Source organism: Onychostruthus taczanowskii, unplaced genomic scaffold (genome assembly GCF_017590055.1).
Source record: "Onychostruthus taczanowskii isolate IOZ18803 unplaced genomic scaffold, ASM1759005v1 scaffold37, whole genome shotgun sequence".
Taxonomy (NCBI): domain Eukaryota; kingdom Metazoa; phylum Chordata; class Aves; order Passeriformes; family Passeridae; genus Onychostruthus; species Onychostruthus taczanowskii.
In genome coordinates this window covers 6602854-6621962 of record NW_024501126.1, presented here as the reverse complement: position 1 = coordinate 6621962, position 19109 = coordinate 6602854, and the positions used below count along the sequence as shown (strand labels likewise).

The 19109-nt window shown below is 37.2% G+C and overlaps 1 protein-coding gene across 1 annotated transcript in view; it reads left to right on the top strand.

Moving 5' to 3' along the window:
• The window catches only part of CTNND2 (catenin delta 2), a 518515-nt gene extending 501674 nt beyond the window's left edge, over nucleotides 1–16841 (top strand). Inside the window, exons 19-22 of the mRNA XM_041411749.1 lie at nucleotides 3414–3540; nucleotides 7581–7712; nucleotides 14880–14953; nucleotides 16341–16841. Of these exons, the coding sequence (XP_041267683.1) occupies nucleotides 3414–3540; nucleotides 7581–7712; nucleotides 14880–14953; nucleotides 16341–16601 (594 nt within the window). The 3' untranslated portion in view covers nucleotides 16602–16841. The remainder of the gene's footprint in view (nucleotides 1–3413; nucleotides 3541–7580; nucleotides 7713–14879; nucleotides 14954–16340) is intronic.
• Nucleotides 16842–19109: the final 2268 nt, after the last annotated feature.

Below are 19109 nucleotides of genomic sequence, written 5' to 3'. Positions count from 1 at the left end.
TTTAACATTACGTTTAAAAAACACATCCATTCTGTAACAGAATTGCATTGAATTGCTTTCCAGTTTGTCAAATCCTTTTGTCTTACTCTTCCTCTCCTAGATCACATTTGTGACTAGTAAATTGGCTTCTTAAATTCAGCCTCACATACTTTGGTCTTGAGTTAACTTTCTTCTCTGCAGGACACTTCTGTATACTGTACCTTTAAGTACCCAAGTCAATTTAATTAAATTTCATTACAGGCAGTAGACCTGAAACAAACTAATGAAAGCAGCCATCATGTCAGGTGGTATTTATCTAGCCATTAAATTGAAAATACCCCCTTTAGGCTCTTAAAAATTAGTTTCAATATTTAATACTAATAGCTTTTGGAATTGTTAATGGGTAGAGTTTTATATAAATTTGTTACAAACTGTTTACCTTTTCAAGGAAAGAAGCTTGTTGCTTGCACCAGGAGAGCTAAAGATATATAACTTGAAAGTATTAGGGTTTTGAAATACTGTGAGGTCGGGGAGCTGCCGGCAGTCTATGGAAAAACAAAAAGTTGTCATACAGTGATAGGAGTATGCCTTGTTTAGTCAAAGGCAATGCCAAGCCAGTACAAAACTTGCCTTAGAGTTTATTGTTTGCCTCACTTGTCTTATTGAGCTGATTTGGCTTGCTAGCTTGAGAGTTTGTAGCAGAATTTATTTAAAGACCTCATTATAAGCACTATTGTCACCAGAGAGAAAAATGAAAATTTGCAGGGAAGAGAAGAAGGGAAAACCTCTGCTGCAGGAAAGACTGCTAGTGCCAGCATCCACAGCAGCTCTCCTTGCTGCTCAGGCACCTCACAGTGCTGTGTCTCAGGGAGCAGCGTTGACAAGGTACCTGTTGATATCCTGCACAGCAAAACTGGTGCCGTGTCTATTCCTGCAGAGTCCGTGGGACCGTGCAGGTGTCAGGGATTTATTTCATTCGCTTCCCGTCAGAACCAGGCTGCAGGTATCAATGTATACCATTTCAATGGAATAGGCAACAGGAAGAAAGGAGAAGACTCTTTTCACTTTTTCTGAATGATACACCTGAGTTTTACTTGAGGGAAACAAGAGTGCAAAAGGAGAGTATACTTGGCAGTGAGTGTATCCAGATCCACAAAACTGGAAACATTTCTGCCTGGCTCTGTGTTAAGCATGGTTGATGTCTCTTCTTTTGCAGGCAGAGAGCAACGAACAGTGCGTCCCTTTTCTTTTTGTCACATCTAAAGTCTGTCCTCTTCATAGCTTCCCCTTCTTCCATCTGTTTAAAAGAAAGTTTGTTTTCAACAAAAATAAATTCTGTTGTAGAAAACTACAACAGCATGAGATATAGTCACCTTTTTGTAAGAAATTCTTACCACAGAGGAGAAAGAACCATTTTTCTTCATCAGGATAAAGGCATGGGCTTCTCACATGTTTGCTCCTTCAGTTTTATAATAGAGAAATGAATGCACAAGTTATTGTCAATCAGAGACAAAAATTAAGGCTGTATGTGCTACTTGTAGTCTTGGATAAGATTATTGAACTTAAGCTGTTCATTCTAACCCTAACTATAACTATTATGTCTTTTTTAAAATACATGTATTTTTTTATATATACACATATCATGTATATTAATTTCCAATTTGATTTAAGAAGTTAGGGCTTCACAGATTTTTTTCTTCCATTATCATGAACTCTCCCTCTAGCTTGGAGGATGTGGTTTGTGTAGAAACTTCTTTTTGGAAACGGGATATAGATTTATATATAGAAAATTTTGGTTTAAGGAAGAGGTATTGAAGATCAAGTATTTCTTTTTCAAGTTACTATTACTATGTTTTATTAATTAAAAAGATTTCTCCCTTATATTTTCTTATATTTCTTTGATTAAATATGAGGTGCAGTTCAGTGAATTGTCCTAAACATGAGTGATAGAGGACAAACAGTCACTGCTGACTCCAGGGAAAGTCCTGGCTGCACTGTAAATGCCATAGCCCAGATTTCACTCCTCCTCATTTTTGTCTTTGAAATTGCAGCTGAGATACACCCCTGTTTGTACAAATCCATTACATGAGGAGTACAGTCATTCAGCACCCATAGTTAGGTGTCACCTCTAGCTGTCCCAATTTGTTTATAAAATTTTCCTCTGCAAGAATGGTGAGTATCTTCTTTCCTCCTGCTGTGTCACAGTCTTGCTCAGTTCTCTTTTCTAAGAGTCTCATGGGAATGGGTTTTTCAATTCATCTTCTCATCTTAGAGCCGGTGCCCATGGTTTCTGTGGATAGAACGAAGTCAGACAGATAACCTTGAGCAAAGGCAGAGCATGGCAAGGTGTGGCATTCATTGCTGGATGTGTGGAATAGCTTAGTTAGGGTGTGAGAATAGTCTTTACTACCCCAACCATGAATTATTATTCTGTGAGCAAGAGTAAAAATCCAACTCGTATTTTGGTAATGTTGTGTTTATTTTTTTCAGCATTTGCAAAACTTTTGTTTAGCACCATGCCTGGTGCTTGACTCGATTTCCACTGAGCCAAACAGAAAGTGGGCATTTTTAAAACTGTGTGAGACTGGAAATCTCAATATTACTGATTTAGATTAAACATTAAGAACTAATAAAGACAGTTGCAATCCATCAATACTGCAGGCAGTTGAAATGCTGTAATTTATTAAGAACGCTACCAGAAGTCAGTTTATGCTCTCATGATAGTTTCAGACTATATGTAATACGTTTTTTAAAATGTGAAGTACATTATTTTGGTTTATTGCATTACGTTATGGTGCAGAAATAAAACATGAATTATTTAAACTTTCCCTTTTTATTTTTGAACTAGCTGTTTATAGTATTTGTATTACTTTGTTGCAGTTTTTTAATATGTCACCATGAACATAGTTTTAAATGGAAGAAGTAGAGTTTCATTCTGTATGCCTTGAAGAAAACTGGAACAAAATGCATTGATTCTTTTTCTCTCGTGTGTGAGCAAAAGGGCAGTTAGTATAAATAAGCAGAATTGATGTGCAGTCTGGTAATCCTGGAACTTCCCAATCTACTTATTCCAAAACTCCATATAAATTAGAAAATATTTCAAGCCAGAATGCTGTTTGCAATGTGGAAATTGAGGTGTGGAAAAAAAGGCAGAGCTGTGAAACAAATAGCCTAAAACAGTGTTAATAATTTGAGTCTTTTTGAGATACATTATTTTATAGAACTTTCTACATTTATTTTTAATCTTGCTGTGTCAGTACAGTCAGCACATCCTGTCCTATACCACTAACTATATTTACCTTACCCAGTGGCAGGAAGAAGACAGCAGCCTACTGGTGTATCCATAGTGAGAACACCAGAGAAAAAGACTCTGCTTAAAGCGGAGAGCCAGGTGGCATTTTCACTGACCGTTGTCACGATTCTTGGTGTTGCAGGATGGATGGTCACAGTATCACTTTGTAGCCTCATCTTCAACAATAGAAAGGGATCGGCAAAGACCGTACTCCTCATCCCGCACGCCCTCCATCTCTCCCGTGCGCATGTCTCCCAACAACCGCTCAGGTAAGTCCAGAGGTAAAAAATCCATCGCCGTCATTTTCCTTGACATCTGGATTTGTTGTTCACTCTGGTGGAAGGGCACAAAGTGTGTTCTTTACTGTCACCAAATTACTTGTTCAAAAGCAGGATTTAGTATTTTTTTTCATTAGCACCTGGTACTTTACAGAAGAAAGATTATTCCGTAATGTTTTGTCATAAATTCTCCCAAAATGTTTTCTTAATGGGAATTATCTGACTAGATCTTAGGGCAATGGCATCCATTGTTAGCACCAGGAAATTCTGTTGCTCACTTTGCTAGTCCTGAAAGCTACTATGTGGTTTATTACCATTTTGCACACTTAGCAGAAGTTTAAAGACCCACATGACATTTTTTGTGATCTTTTATTCTCGGTATGTGTATATACATATGCAAATGTAAGTTTTACAGATTTGTCTACGTATCTTCCTAACATTGACAGCATATTTACACCAGCTATTATCAATTCTATATGATCTGCATAATTAACTAATGCAAGTATCTCAACTAATGCCATAGTGCAAATTAATTTTTCTATCTAGAAATTGGACAATCTTTCCCTCACTTTACTCTAAGGTAAAACATACCTCCATTAGACAAAACTATTCCCAGTGAAAATATTTCAAGATAAACAGAGTCCACTTAGAGTCTTTCAGTGGCCTTTCTGCTGCTTTTCAATGAAATCTTGTCATTCCATAGGCACACCAAGAGTTTAGGATTAAAATTGCCAAACTTATTATTACCATTATGCCAAAGTTTGTTTTTTAAGAAAATTGTTTTGTTAATTATCTAGAAGCTGCATCTTAGTCCTGCAGAACAGTTGAGGAGATGTGAAAATGTAGCCAGAAGTACAGTGAGAGCTGCTATTCTGTTTTTAAAATCTGCCATTACACAAGTCCATAAAGGGCTCTTGTTCCTTTTTTTCTTCTCTAAAATGTCATCTTGACTGTAAGTGCAAAGTACTTGAAATGTCTGGCCCTGAGATCTTAGTTCTGTCTCTTGCCAGAACCATTTTCTTATTTCTGTTATTCTACATTTTGGATGAAATTTTCCTGCTGTTCTCAGTTATCGTAAGACTGGAAAGCACAAATAATAGTGGCTGGTTTTGGTGGAAGAAGAGCCCATGTCATTACATACCAGTCAGCTCAATGTCAGTCTAGAAAATTGCTGGAACAAATAATCAGAACCTGAACAGCTCGAAGGTATTAGGAACCTAAGGTATTACTTAACTCTAGGAGTATCTATTTCTGCATAATAATGTAAGTTGCTGTGTGTCTGGTATTGTCCATATCAAATGCAAGTATTAATTCAATTGCTCTTATTAAATCCATCTGAATTCCTGCTACAAAAATTTGCAGGAAGAAAATTCAGTAAGTACAATATCCTATGATTAGTAAGACTCTTTCACACAACATTTTTATGGAAAAGCCTGAGGCAAAGCTAGCCAACAGTTCAGAAAACTTCCTGTGTCGTAAATAAAAAACTTACTTAAAACCATTCACAAAGAAAGGGTATTGTTTACTGCCAAAATGGCAGAATGCTGTGCTTAGAGCCTAGCTTGGATCCAGTACTCTTCAGTGGTTTTAGTAATGACCCAGATAATATGCAAAAGTTACCTATTACCTTTGTGGGTGACATAAACCTGGGAGAAACTCATGTTCTTTGATGGGAATTATTGAAATTCAAAGTGATCCGGAGAAATTGAAGGTAATGTTCAAACTGAAAAAAGTAACCAATCCTTTAAAAATAAGTTATAAGGAGAATGTTTGACTAGGTGACATTTCCTAATTTCTAAAGTTCTTTAGAAGTTATCTGGGGATTTTTGTCAGTTGCACACATGAATTGGAAGGGGGAAATAAGGATATGAGAATATACTGAATGGACTGTAATTGTTTAACTTCAGTAAAAGAGACTTGAGATGGAAACAGTGGGAAGAGGTACACACCAAGTCTTCAAGCATGTAACAGCCAGCTGTGAAGAGGAATGGTGTGAACTTTTTCTGCTTTCATAGCAGACAAATGGAAATAATGAGCAGCAAGGAGTCAGGCTATACATTTTCTAGCAGTGGGAAAGAAAGCACTGGAACAGAGTAATTGGAGCAGTTAAGTGATCTCTGTCATTAGAGATCTTTAGTTCCAGATTAAAATCTGTCAACAATTTTGTTGGTATACTGGATCCTACCTTGGGGTAGTTGAAGTAAACAAACTCACACCATCCCATCCCATCCATCCCTAGGACTGGGTGATAACAGGATTTTCTGTGTTCTTTAAGAATTAGAGCAGAAAAACATTATATCAATTTTCAGTCTAATATCAACCAAAGTCTTCATCTTTGCTTCCAGTAAAAACTCTGAAAGAGGGTGCTTCTGCATTTTAATGCTTCCCAGAAAGTAGTTTTCCTCTCATGGGAAGAGCAAGGGAATTCCCACAGGGAACAAAGAGAGATGATTTTATCTGTATCAGTCAATTTTGTTCAAAACACCAGAGTGTTTATAACCATTACCAGAGTATGTGAAATAAAATGTGTCTCTCTGCTAGCAGCTTTTTCAAGGTTTGCATTCTGGCCTGCTCCCCATTACACTCAAGCTGCCATTAGCTGATTTGGTAGTTTAACGTCATGTTTCTTTATATCTGCCGGATTATCAGCTTTAGATTTACATCACTATTGGCAAACAGTTTAAAAGCAATCCCCAATTCTAATGGCTTCATAAGAAAGAACATCTGTCCCACATTTGCTCTGTAAATTCAGAGGCCAGGGCCAGCAAAATCAATCAAAGAAGAATTCAACATCACTTGTGCTTCCCTACTCCGTAGTTGAGTGCAAGTACGTCACTGTTGCTCAACTAAAAAATGTAACATAGTTTAGAGATGCTGGAAGATGTGCCTCAAGGTCAAGCTTCACAAAGAATTTGTATTACATTTTAATTTTTTTTTTCTGTTCCTTGTTTTTGGATAAAGACATTGTTACTTGTTTTGAGCTTCTTTTTGCATATCAAATACCTGGGTGGAGGCAGGGAAGTGTGTGGGGGTAAGCAGCCGCACTTTAGTAATGTTTGTATCACTGTGCCCTTATGAGGTTTTGGGGAGCTCTGCCACTCACACTGTGCTCCTCCTGCCCTCCACAACAGGGAAGGTGCACTTTATTTACCAACAACTAAATATATTGAAGTCAGTTTACTTGAAAGCCATTATTTTTTCCTTTGCTTTTCTCCTTTTCCTAAGCATTGCAAGCTCTAAGGCTTCATGATCAGTGCCAGTGATCGCCTCCACATTCTCCAGTGTGTGAGACTCGAGTACAAAACCCAGTTCTCTTTTGTGTTACCTGTGCTTTCCTCCTTTTAGCTGTACCATGAGTATAGGTGATGAAGGATTTAGTTTTAATAAAAATAGCTTAAAGTAGCAGTTGTTGCTTTAATGGCAGTTAGTCACGCATATAAATATTTAAAGACAGTGAAATTATTTGAGTTACCTTTAATTGTTAGGCATTCTTTGATATGTGTTTTCTAGGGGGAAAAAAGGCTTTCTTTTCTTCCCTTTTCCATTAGAATAATTTAATTGGTTTATTTTCAAGAGAAAAGGGAAGAAAATAATTTCAAATGGGTTTATTCCACACAGTTGAAAATTAACAGTCTTTTCAATGGAAATAAAGTAACCATTTTGAGGGAAAAATGGAAGTGCCCATACCAGAAAGTTTTGACAAGTTAAAGAAACTGAAAAGCAAAAGGGGAAAATGTTGTACTTTTATTTTTTTAATAGCGATCATCTTAGATGTTGGATGCAAGTAAAAAGAAATTTAACATTCAGAAATAAAATTATGTTTGCAGTTGATTGTCCAATGAATGCATTTGCCTTGCCCTTGAAATTACAGCATCTCCTCTTTTCCTCCATCATGTGTTAGTGTTTCTTCAATCAGCTTCATGTTAGAAAACTAACAGATACAAACTTTACTGGAATGCTTACTCAAGAGTTAAACCCTACTATCAGTCACGTATGATTAAAAAAAGAAAAAATCCGTTTTTGTTATCTAGCAAGTGCCCCAGCCTCACCTCGGGAAATGATCAGCCTAAAAGAAAGAAAAACAGACTATGAATCAACTGGAACTAATGCCACTTACCATGGAAGTAAGGGAGAACACACTTCTAGGAAAGACACCATGACAGGTGAGATTTTGCTTGCATAGCTTATATAAAAATCAGCTGTGATAGAACACTGATTTGATAGAATTTCCTGGGCTTGCTGCACTGTAGAAAAGTGTCAACCTGCTTTGTTTAATCCAAGTTTTAATTACCTTGAGAAATTCAACTGAAGATATATTTGAATGAATACAAGACTATGAGAAAATGATTTGTGAACACCATGGTTCTTCACAGAAGAAAGGCTCTAAATCCAATTTTGCATGTCTTTTTCAATTTTACATTTGTTTTCATTTCAGAAGGAAGTTGGTTTGAATTAATTTATATATTTGAGTATGTGCAGTGATCCCTAACATCTGTCTTTTGCAGGGAATGCTCTCCAGGATGAGTTACCTTATTTTGTGTGTCTGTATTCATACGAAGTTTGTGGCTCTTTGTAAAGTTTATCCACATTACTTTCTTAGCGGGGCTGATTTAAATGAAGTAATTTTCTGTGTATGTTTTAGCATCTGTTACAGATTTCTCTGAAGGCCTCTCTTCCCCAGTGAGTTCATTAATCTCTTAGCATTTCAGTAATTAGGAAATTTTGAGTGCTTTTCCCAGTGATGTACCTCTTCATGAATTCTCTTGCAAGATACATGTTGGTCTCCATCACCATTGTACAGGCTGATATAACCATTCTTGAACTTTCTGTCACATTTATACAGTACCAAGCATCACGGTTTTCTCTTCTCCAAATGCTACCTCAGAGCAGGCAAAAAATCCCATTGAGAAGTCTGAATGCCTGTTACCTTCTCCCAAGCCCTCTGTAGACTTCTTGCTCAGAAGCAGAATGGGTTGCTCACCAGGAACATGTTGACTCAGCATCAATCCATCCATAAGAACAATCTTTCAAGGCTATATTCAGGATATGAAGATACTCACATTGTAACTACTATGTTAAATGTGATTATGTAATCAAAACCTAAAGAGCAGTGAAAATGCAATATGGAATGTTAATTAGCCTGAAGGTGAAAATCTGAAGAGAGGAATGACAGTCAAGAGCGTTTGGAAACCACAGAAAATCAGTGTCCTGAATGACTTCTGTGGGGTACTACAGGAAAGTGCAGAAGATTCAGTCAAGGTACTGCATTTTATGTGTCTGTAATGTTTTGAGTGTTTCATAGTCATGACACGAGGTAGTTTTCTGTAACAGTTCAGTGGCCCTTACTTGGCTGATGATGAAGGACAGCACTGATGTTTTTTCATCCATTTGTCAAGGACCCATAAAAGGTGAATCTCAGGAATAAGAGCATCAGGCTGAAAAGGAAAAGGCAGAAACAGTGGTATTTTGTTCCAGCTGTATCTGGAAAATCAGATTAGCAAATTATATCTGAAACTTCACCAAAATACAGTGTCTCCATGCTGAAAATTTGGGTTTCTTTGCATATAGTCTTGCCTCTCTCCACACATTAAAAAAATTTACTTTTCTTTTTTCACACCCCTTTTCACTTTCTTTTTTAGTGTGGTGCTTTTCTTCTCCAGTTCCTATTTCCCTTATTTCCTTTCTCTCACAGTGTAATTGTCAGATTGTGAGGTTTGTACTGCCTCAGCAACCTTTACTCTACTTTGATTTCTCTATTGTGTTTTCCTGTAATATTGTCTTGTATGTTGTCTATTTCTGCTGATTATTTGGGTGGGCTTTTAGTAAGGAAACTTGAAACTCTTAGTATCATGCTCAGCTATCAACTGTCCTTCCAGTTCCTGAGCTCAGTGAGGGGAAAAAAAATCAAACTAATTCAAATAAAAAAAATGTAATATTTCACAATCTTACATGACCAATGTACAAATAAATATGGAATTAACAAGTAACTTTCTCTCTTTCAGATCACCAAATCTCTGCACGTTTGGTCGAAGCTCAAATGAAGCACCATTATAAGACAAAAAGAAAATTACAGAAGGAGTTTTGCTCGTCAACATTCCACATGGAATTTGTGCAACATAATTGTAGCTCATTAAATAATAAATGTTTGATTTAAAAAAACATATAAAGTCAGTATTTGTGATTTTGTGAGTCATTTTGACTTTGCATGAGTGGCCTAATACAAGTTCATGCAGCAAGTTTCTTGCGATGCCTGTGTTTCATTTTGTGCATCAGACAGTACATTGCAGCCGATACATCCACGTGGATGGGACTTAGATGGATGTTTTCTCAGGTTCCACCTGGCACACACATATTTTGATCTGATCTTCTACTTTTGTGCCAAGCTGATGTATTACACAAAGCTTTCTTTGACTTAACAGATTTTACACAGAGCGTAGAGCCGCAGCTGTAGTTCCAATTTATCCATGACTGTCTCCATGCTCTTCTCCAAAGCTCTTCTCAGTTTGTAGTTGAGAAATGTTATGACCTTTGGGCTGGGACTGAAATGAAGGTTTTTTGATGGATTTTCGAAGTAGGAACATTGGCTTCCTGCCATCCTGAGGATTTGTCAGGAAACCTCTGGGGGAAATGGAGAATCTATGAAGTAAACAGTTTGGCTGAAGATGATAACTTACACTGATTTCATGAGGATAGATAAAAAAAAAAAAAAAGAGGCACAGTATCAAAGTTTTCATTGCCCTCTTCACAGGTTTATGATGCCTTTTATATGTACTGTCCATTTTCTCCTCGCTGTAGAAAATAATAACCAATTATAAAATTTTGTCACCTAAAGTATATTTTTGAGACAAAAACTGTTATATTTCGTTTAGGAAAAAGGGAACTGTAAGTGCACGTGATAATGTTATTTATGCATGGTGTTTTCCTTCAGAACAGGGAAGATAAGGTTCCTGTGTACCATCATGGGACTCCTTCTTTGAGGTTTACTTTTTTAGTTCCCTCCCTGAACTAATATGTACATCATAGTCTACACTCTATGTCTTCTCTTCCAGCAGCAGAAAAAACTTCTGATTAATTTATTTTTCCTTTGTTTGTAAAGAGTCAATCATGAGTACTTTTGTAATTTAAACTTACTGGCAAGTCCATGCATATTTGGAACACAAAAAAAAAACACCATCAGGTTTTACAGGTGGTCAGGATTGTCATTATTATTATTATTACTTTCAGAAACAAGAATGCACTCTAACCTTTTCTCATGTCCTTACCTCATTTTTCACTGTGCAGGAAGGTGGCAGTTGTAGTGACAGGTAATGATCTGTGTTACCTAAGATTTGTGAGGTACAGAAGCATTTTCCTTTACTGTGTTGAACTAAATTTTTTTTAAATGGAGACCTGCTGCTAATAGCAGAAAAAGCAGGTTGTGTGATACCAGATGAGGCTGAGCTGTCCTTTCTTACTATCTGTTTGTGTTCCTGAGGGCAAAAGGCTAGCATCTTGTTATTCCAAAGTGTCTGTAAATGTGTTCAGAATAAGCACTTCCAAGATCTGAAAGCCGAATGTTAAACTGTGAATTAAGTGACTGGGATAAATGGGCATGAATTTGGTCAATGACATCTTTGTCATGTAAACCACTGAGTAACATAATTTTCAGTTTTTGTCATCTTTAAAGAAAACTGCTATAGGGAACTATGTGACTTTTTTTTTTAACCAGTATCACCTAGAAGACTGAACAGAGGGGAGAAAGAAAGGTGTTTTTCTGTAATGTCCTGTATGCAATCGAACCACAAAGGTTGATCATAGGTACTGCAGGTTGATCATAGTATTCATTCTAGAATGCTCACAATTTTGCCTAACAGAATGTGCCTTTTCAATATTATCATGTACTGATGTTTATAGACTGCATAAAATATGCACATAAACACACATGCTGATCACTCCTCTATTAATTTAATTTTCACCTAGTTCTCACATCTCTGTGAAGAAATGTGGCTGCAGAAATATCTCTGTTTCTTACTCTGTTCACTCCTTTCCCTTCTCTTGCCATTTTTATTTTTTAAAAATAGTTCATTGACTTCTCTATTTGTTTTACAATTTTATTATGATGGTAAATATACAATATTATCAGGAAAAATTAGATACTAACCACACAGTATCTGTCTATTCATCTAGCTCATTCTCTCCTTTCTTGTATATTTGTCCTCTGCTTTTGGATAGCAAGAGTCAACTGCTCATTTTAACATGGCAGAGTGGGAATGGAGTTCCCAGGGATTCCACCTGCATGTTCAGAAGCAGGTACTGGAGGCAGGGCTGCATTCACTGCTAGCAGCTACATTGCTTCACTTACATTTCCTCCAGAATCAGAATTACCTCAACCTCCAAGCTAGTCTGAGTCAAGATTTCTTGAACTTGATCTTATTCTTGAACTTCTGGCATTTATTTTCAAGCATTTTATGTCTCATTGTTTTTATTGCTTTATAAAAAGATTACTAAGGGTTTGAGTTCTTTTTTTTTTATTTTAAACTTTTGAATTTGTATCCCCATCACTGCAGTGAAATCAGCAACACAGAGCTGGCAACTATTTTCATAAGCTGAAATGATCCATTTTCCATTGCAGAATATGTGATCCAAGAGACCGTAAAATTTCAGTCTGGTATGTGACGTTTGTGAGCACATCAGTGCAAATGCCACAGTAGTGCACTGGACAGCTACACACCAACTCAGAACTATTTCTAGGTTTATAATAGGCATGGCTAATAGCAGCACCTATGTACCACATGTCTTTTATATCTCATTATGGAAAGGTCATGACCTGCCTCCTCATGTCTGATTGCCTGAAGGAACAGCATACAAATTAGCATCTGTTCAGTTTGTTATTTTTCATCAGATTCTTCAAAATACCCTCAGATTACAGTTGCACATTGTACCAGTCTTTTGCTCTTGACGTTGAACAACCCTGAACAGCATTGACGTGTCTGCATTCAGTATATCCAGTCATGTCTGACTAGAAACTCACATGCAAGAAACTTCCAACCCACTTATCTTGGCACATATGTTCATAAAAGCAAAATGGTTACAAGAAGTTCTTCCTCCATCTATGACAGTCCGAGACATTGAATGTCACTTAAATGCTTTTTGAAGAACTAGGACTTCACAAAATGGATATCTGAAACACTTGAATCTTTAGATCTTGAGAAGAGGAATTTGTATAACAAAACAACTTCTGACATTTTGTGGGACAAGCAAGAAAATCAGAAAAACAGCATTTAAAAGATTATATCAAGGAAAGATCTGGCAGCTGTCCTACTGAGAGTCATGTTGTCATGAGATGCACCATAAAGAGCAATGTTGATGCAAACTTCTCTAATACTAAAGATCATCAGGAGGGGTATTTTCAATCACAGCAGAGGCTGCAGCTGGAATATAAAGAAACCCACTGAAATAACAGTCAAGTCTCAAAATTCCTTAAGTGACAAAATGTAACCTGAACAGTGACAACCTCTGCAGATCAACTCTTTGGTGCTAATGTTGACTACCAAAGAAAACTACTCAAGCACTACTTTCCATCACTTCACCTTTTTCTATCAGGTATTTGTATATCAGCCTATTGGAATACAGGTAGAATTAAGAGTATCTGTCACTGAAGGAGCCCAACCAGCATCTGTCACTAGAGTTCATATTCTTGCTGCCTTAAAAAAGAAGGGTCATGCTGCGCTTGGAGACCTCCAGGGCTCCAGTTCCTACACAGGACTCTGCACTTTCTTAGTTATTGCATCCAGCTCTTCAAGGAACAAGAGGGGTTTCACCCCTATCAGTTAATGGTTATGAAGTGAAAAGTCTCTTTTTCCAGCTGTTAGAGCTCATCAAGCTACCATATAAGTCCTGTCTTTATCCTGTTTTCACAAACATAGTGCAGATCTTTAAGAAAAATCATCTGAGACCTGTAAAGCAGCAACATGGAGCAGTGCATCAAGCTGACAAAAATTATACCCTCAGCGTGGAACCCATGGCAGATATGAAGATCACAACAGATGTATTCCAGTCAGCTTTTGCTGAAGGTCATGCCATTCCTTTCTCCAGAAAGGGGTGGAAGGAAAGGTAGAGGAAGTTTTATGTGCAGATGTCCATGCTTGCACATTACCAAAGGAAGAAAGAGTGCTTACGCTTTTGGTAATGTCGTTCTTCCTAGTGAAGTGACTAGCATGGATCTCATGTCCAGCTTTCAGCTCTGATGCTCAGCACTTGCCATCACAAGTTTGGAGCTGTGAAAGTATTAAAGGCCACTCTTGGTGCCTCCAGGTTTTATGCCATTGCACAGAGACCTGAGAGTAGTCACGAGCCACATGTTTCAGTTCCACTCGTGACTTTGATTCACAGGTACTCAATTTTTACTTTCAGAGCCTGTTCTTTTATAGTAAGAGTCCTCATAACAGCATTCAGTCATTGGTTAGAATGTCTGGAAAGTTAATAATGCATGAAAAGTGCGCAGCAGCCACACAAAATGATACATTCATAGTCTTTCAAATATGAGAAGTAACCAGAGTCTTTCAAGTCCTACCAGCAAACTAAGCTTCAGCTGCATTGCCAAATCAGAGGGATCAGTGGAGTCACCTTAGTAAGGAAAATCCTTTGCTTTTCATTTGGGGTTTTTTGGGATTGGGTTAGAAACAAATTTTTGCAAGACTGTATATTATCCTCCTTTTCTTTATAAATACTTCCAGTTTCAAACTCGTAGCTCAGTTTTGTCTGTGCATTTGAGTAGTAGGACATCTGAGAAGAAAGTGACAGCAGTGACTGTGGCAGTCATGTATTTGAGACTATCTTGGCCAGACCTCTCCAGTATAACTACATATTACTTTTTGCGTAATTCGTCACTTATATTTAATCACTTTATGCTTGAATAATTTCATGAGAAAGCAAAATGACTGTAGGATTAATAATCCACATTGTCCAACTGAAGGGAAATAACTTAAATGTTTCTTAATCTCAATATTTACAGCTGCTGTTAGTTGCATGTGTTACATAAGCCCGTCTAGAACCTGAAATTTATTATTGAATGCTAGCTTTATATGAAATTATTTTGTTGATGCATATAAGAAGTGCACAAGATTGTTATGAACATGATATGGAGCCTGTTACCATTAATAAATTAATACCAAAGAGATGTATTTGCACCAAAGCAAAGATGATGACCATTCAGTGGGAGGAAAAACCTGCAAGATGCTTTTAAAGGCTTTGGTGTGTGGGAAACAGGCTTGGTATGATGTATTTAGTGAAGAATTCACTTTGAGGCTAAAGAGGTATGTTTGGTAAATTTGCTTTGTCTCTCTCTGCAGCTCAGAACACTGGAATCTCAACTTTGTACAGGAATTCGTATGGTGCGCCTGCTGAAGATATCAAACATAACCAGGTAAGTACAGAGACTAAAATGTTACTGTTCCAGATGGCAAAAGACTGGTGCATTAGTATGTTTTCATTGTATATGGAAATGGAAAAAAATACCAGAAACTTAAAAACATCACAAATAAACAGATTGCTCCATGTAAAATTTTACTCCTATGTCCAAATCAAACACCTGTGTTCGAATATGGAAATTAAATGAGGTCCTGAAGGTCAGTTGCACCTTGATAACAGTTCTAGAAATAGAAGCTAAAAACTAGAGTAGTTACACTCCTTTGTGCAGTTGTAATATCAGGCCAAAACTTCTAAGATCACTTATAGAGCTGCTAAAAGTAGTGAACTTAGGCAGCCTTTCTCAATCCCTGCATAGAGTCCAATACAGATATTTGTTTTGAACAGATATCATGGAGTTTGGGCCGCAGCAAACTGTTCCTGCCAGCTTGAGGGAACATTACTAACATGTGCAGAGCAGCAGGATCCACAAAGCGTTCTCACATTGGTGTCTGAGCATCAGTATTCCCAGTGATAACCATCTGAGGAATGACAGGCTACATCATTTTGCAGTCACAAAGTCTGCCCAAACTTACAGAGATGGCCTGAAGCAGAAGATCGTCTTCTAGGATAGTCAGCATGTGTTTATACATGTCAGATTTCAATAAAGTCCCAACTATAACATCAGAGATTCACTAGGGATGTCTGAAAAAAAAGTATGGCAACCTTAGGTTAGAGGACCATCTGAGATTTATTTTTCTGCTTGTCATAAACATTCCAGCTTCAAGGTAACTAGCTGGAATGTACCAACAACACAACGTTGTCAATAGGAAGTGTTGAGGAGGTGTTAAGAAAATGCTTCTGCTTAACAGTAGCGGAGGAACCCATTTCAGGGCACTTTTCTCATGTCAGTGCCCTGGACACTGTAAATGGTTTTTAAGGATATGATGTCACCTCTTCCCCTAAATCTCACTTCAGTCAAAGGCAGCTGCAAAATGTTCAGCATCTTTGGAGTGTAAATTGATTACATTCAAATTCTTCAAGGCTGAGTTTTGGCCATCAATATTTGCATTCTACAGCTCCAAGTTACACACAGAATATAGTTGCAAAATGAAGTATAAGCTATGCTGCATGAACTACTTTTTACATAAACCAGTATCTTCTGCAGCAATAATATCAAATAATAAATATATTTGATAATAACAATGCTATTAAATAAATGTAAAGAAATAAAATTACAAGGCAGAGCTGTGGAATTAATTCACCATTAAAGCAGTGCTTTGAGCAGAAGTTAAGATAATGCACAATTTTGTATTTTTAGCATGAGAAATATGAGATTTACTCCTTCCATCCTGTTGCCTGCAACTAGTTGTATCTAACAAGCTGTGGGTATTGGTGTCTTCCAGGTTTCAACACAGCCAGTTCCACAGGAGCCCAGCAGAAAAGATTATGAACCATATCAGTCATTTCAGAATTCAACAAGAAACTATGACGAGTCCTTCTTTGAGGACCAAGTGCATCATCGTCCACCTGCAAGCGAATACAACATGCACCTGGGACTAAAGTCAACTGGCAACTACGTCGACTTCTACTCAGCTGCTCGTCCCTATAGTGAACTTAACTATGAAACAAGCCACTATCCAGCCTCTCCCGACTCCTGGGTTTGAGACTTGGGCAGATACAAAAGCTCCAGGAACTGTGCATGTGCATGCATACCACGAGACATTTTTTTCCTGCAAATTTAGTTTGTTAAAGCCTGTTCCATAGGAAGGCACAGATAACCAGTATGGAAAAAATTAAGAGATTTTTTTAGAAGGCTAAAAGATATGAAAGCTAAACCTGGGGGTAATTAGAAAGAAATATATATATATACTTATATATATTTTACAGTGTGGGGCAACTTTACTGTTGGCCTGTAGAGTCTAAAGTTCAGTGCTGTATATTGAACGTGGCTGAAGGAAGGAGGAAGAACATGACAGTGGATCTGGGTCAAGAGTTAAGCACAAGTTACTGAGCAGCGTACATACTTTATGGGGAACAGCTTCTCACACCTTGTTTAATATCCTCATTCATTGTGAATCTAGGCTTCAAGTTGCATTTGGGGTTTCCTCTGTACAGCAAGATGTTTCTTGCCTTTTGTTAATGCATTGTTGTAAAGTATTTGATGTACATTACAGATAAAAAAAAAGGTGCATTGTGTATATTACACCAATGCCACAGTGTTTCTTCATCTATGGTTCTAAATATTGCTTCAATTTCAAATTTTGAAAGATGTATGAATTTCCAGTTTTTTGTTTTCTTTTCCCCGGTGCGTTTTAACAAAAAAAATCAAAAAAAATCAAAAAAACAAAAAGGAATATTTAGCAGTATTGTTTGTTCTGATATGTGACTTTGTTTGTGGCAACTCAAAAAAAAAAAGGCATTCAGCAGTTTCTGACAATTAACATTCATCATTCCACACTCCTTGTCAACAAAGTGCTTTTTCACTGCCTAAAATTTTAGATGTAGATATTTGAAATAGATTTTTTTCATTTATACCAGTTTTCTTTATGATGATACAGTGTTAAAAGAAAATAAATTACAATTGATCTGTCATCCATATTTGCTAAGAATGTCTATTTCCAAGAACCTACCATACAAATACACATTCTTACTCGTGTGTGTCCATGTATGCATAGTATTCCGTGTGCGTGTGTTTGAGTGTGTGTGTTTGTGTGGTGTAAGACTTCTTTTCATCCGATGTTCTCCTTGTTAAGCTTCAATTTTTGTTTGATTTTCAGTTCTTTTGAACAGTGGAAACTCCAGTATGTGCTTTCTCTTACTCACTTCTGTAACCATCAATAGCAATTCAACATTGCTAGGCCACATGCTCACAAAAGAAGGGGTAGCTGATTTTTTATCACCAACTCCATCACCCTTAGGTGCCATTTCCTTTAAAATAACATCTTTTGATCTCCTCTTGAGGAAATTTCATTACTCTCCAGCCACCAACCAGTAAGTGCTCAAGGAAGGCAGAGTTTGATCTTGCCATCTCCCTGAGGGAATGAAAAACTAAGACCCATCAGACTTTAATCTGGACTCTCCAAACTCTTTAGACTACAGAAGGGTCCAATTCTTGAACCATTAGGACAATCATTTATTTTAACCCATACCAAAAATAAAACCCAACACCCAGAACACATTCCTCAAATATGATAATAAAGACCATTTCTGTGCATTTAAAGTGAAATTCTAAAAATGTAAGGGACAGAGAATTTTTTTTTTTAAATTTTAAAAGTAAACAACAGCTACACAGGCTAGGAGGCCAGAAGACCTGGCATATTCATCTTAGCTTCTTGTAATGCTGGAAGGAAAAAAAAAGAAGCATTTCTTCATTTCCGTAATTCAGGCAACAAACAGTTCAGCATACAGTTTTCAGAGCATAAGACCCACCACTAATGGAGTAGTTGTAAATTGCTTAAATTGCCAATAAGGAATTTGTTTTAGGTTGCAAACATTTCTGTGGTTAGTCACTGTAATAGTTTTAACATCACCTGGCACACTTCTGGCTGTGCGCAGGGGAGAAGTCTCTCACAAGTCATCACCTGCTCTATAGGATGCAGCCCAAGTAGTTCATGCAGGCGGGTATTGTGACGTAGAATTGGTTTATTGGTAATCTAGAACTATAGTTTAATCTTTTGGGCAGCTTTTCCCAGTGTACGATATGTAACCTTTGCTCTTTGTAGTAAACAAGGGGAAAAAAATAGCATGCAAAAAAATTTTTAAAAAATTTCAGAAAGGGTGGGTGGGAGGGGCACAGTGGGCCAGATGTATAGTGAGGTAGATAAAAATACTATTCATAGTTTTGGACACAGGTTGTTTATATTTTATTTATTACATTGATTTTAATAAGTGACATTTGCAGTGCTCTTTTGAACAAAGCACATTTTCAGTATAAAAACTTTTTTTTTAATAAAGAATGTCACTCGCAACTGGAAGTTCTTCTTGACTGCCTGACAAACAGCAGGCTGGTGCAGCTCTCCAGGCACAGGGTTGCCAACAGGCCGAGGGGATGCATCGTTCTGTTTGAAGTTCTTAGGACAGGAGATTATTGTAAGTTGGATATATTTACATTCTTCAAACTACTGAAATGCCCACATTGCCCTCTTTCAGCTCCTCTTAGGAATTACTTGGAG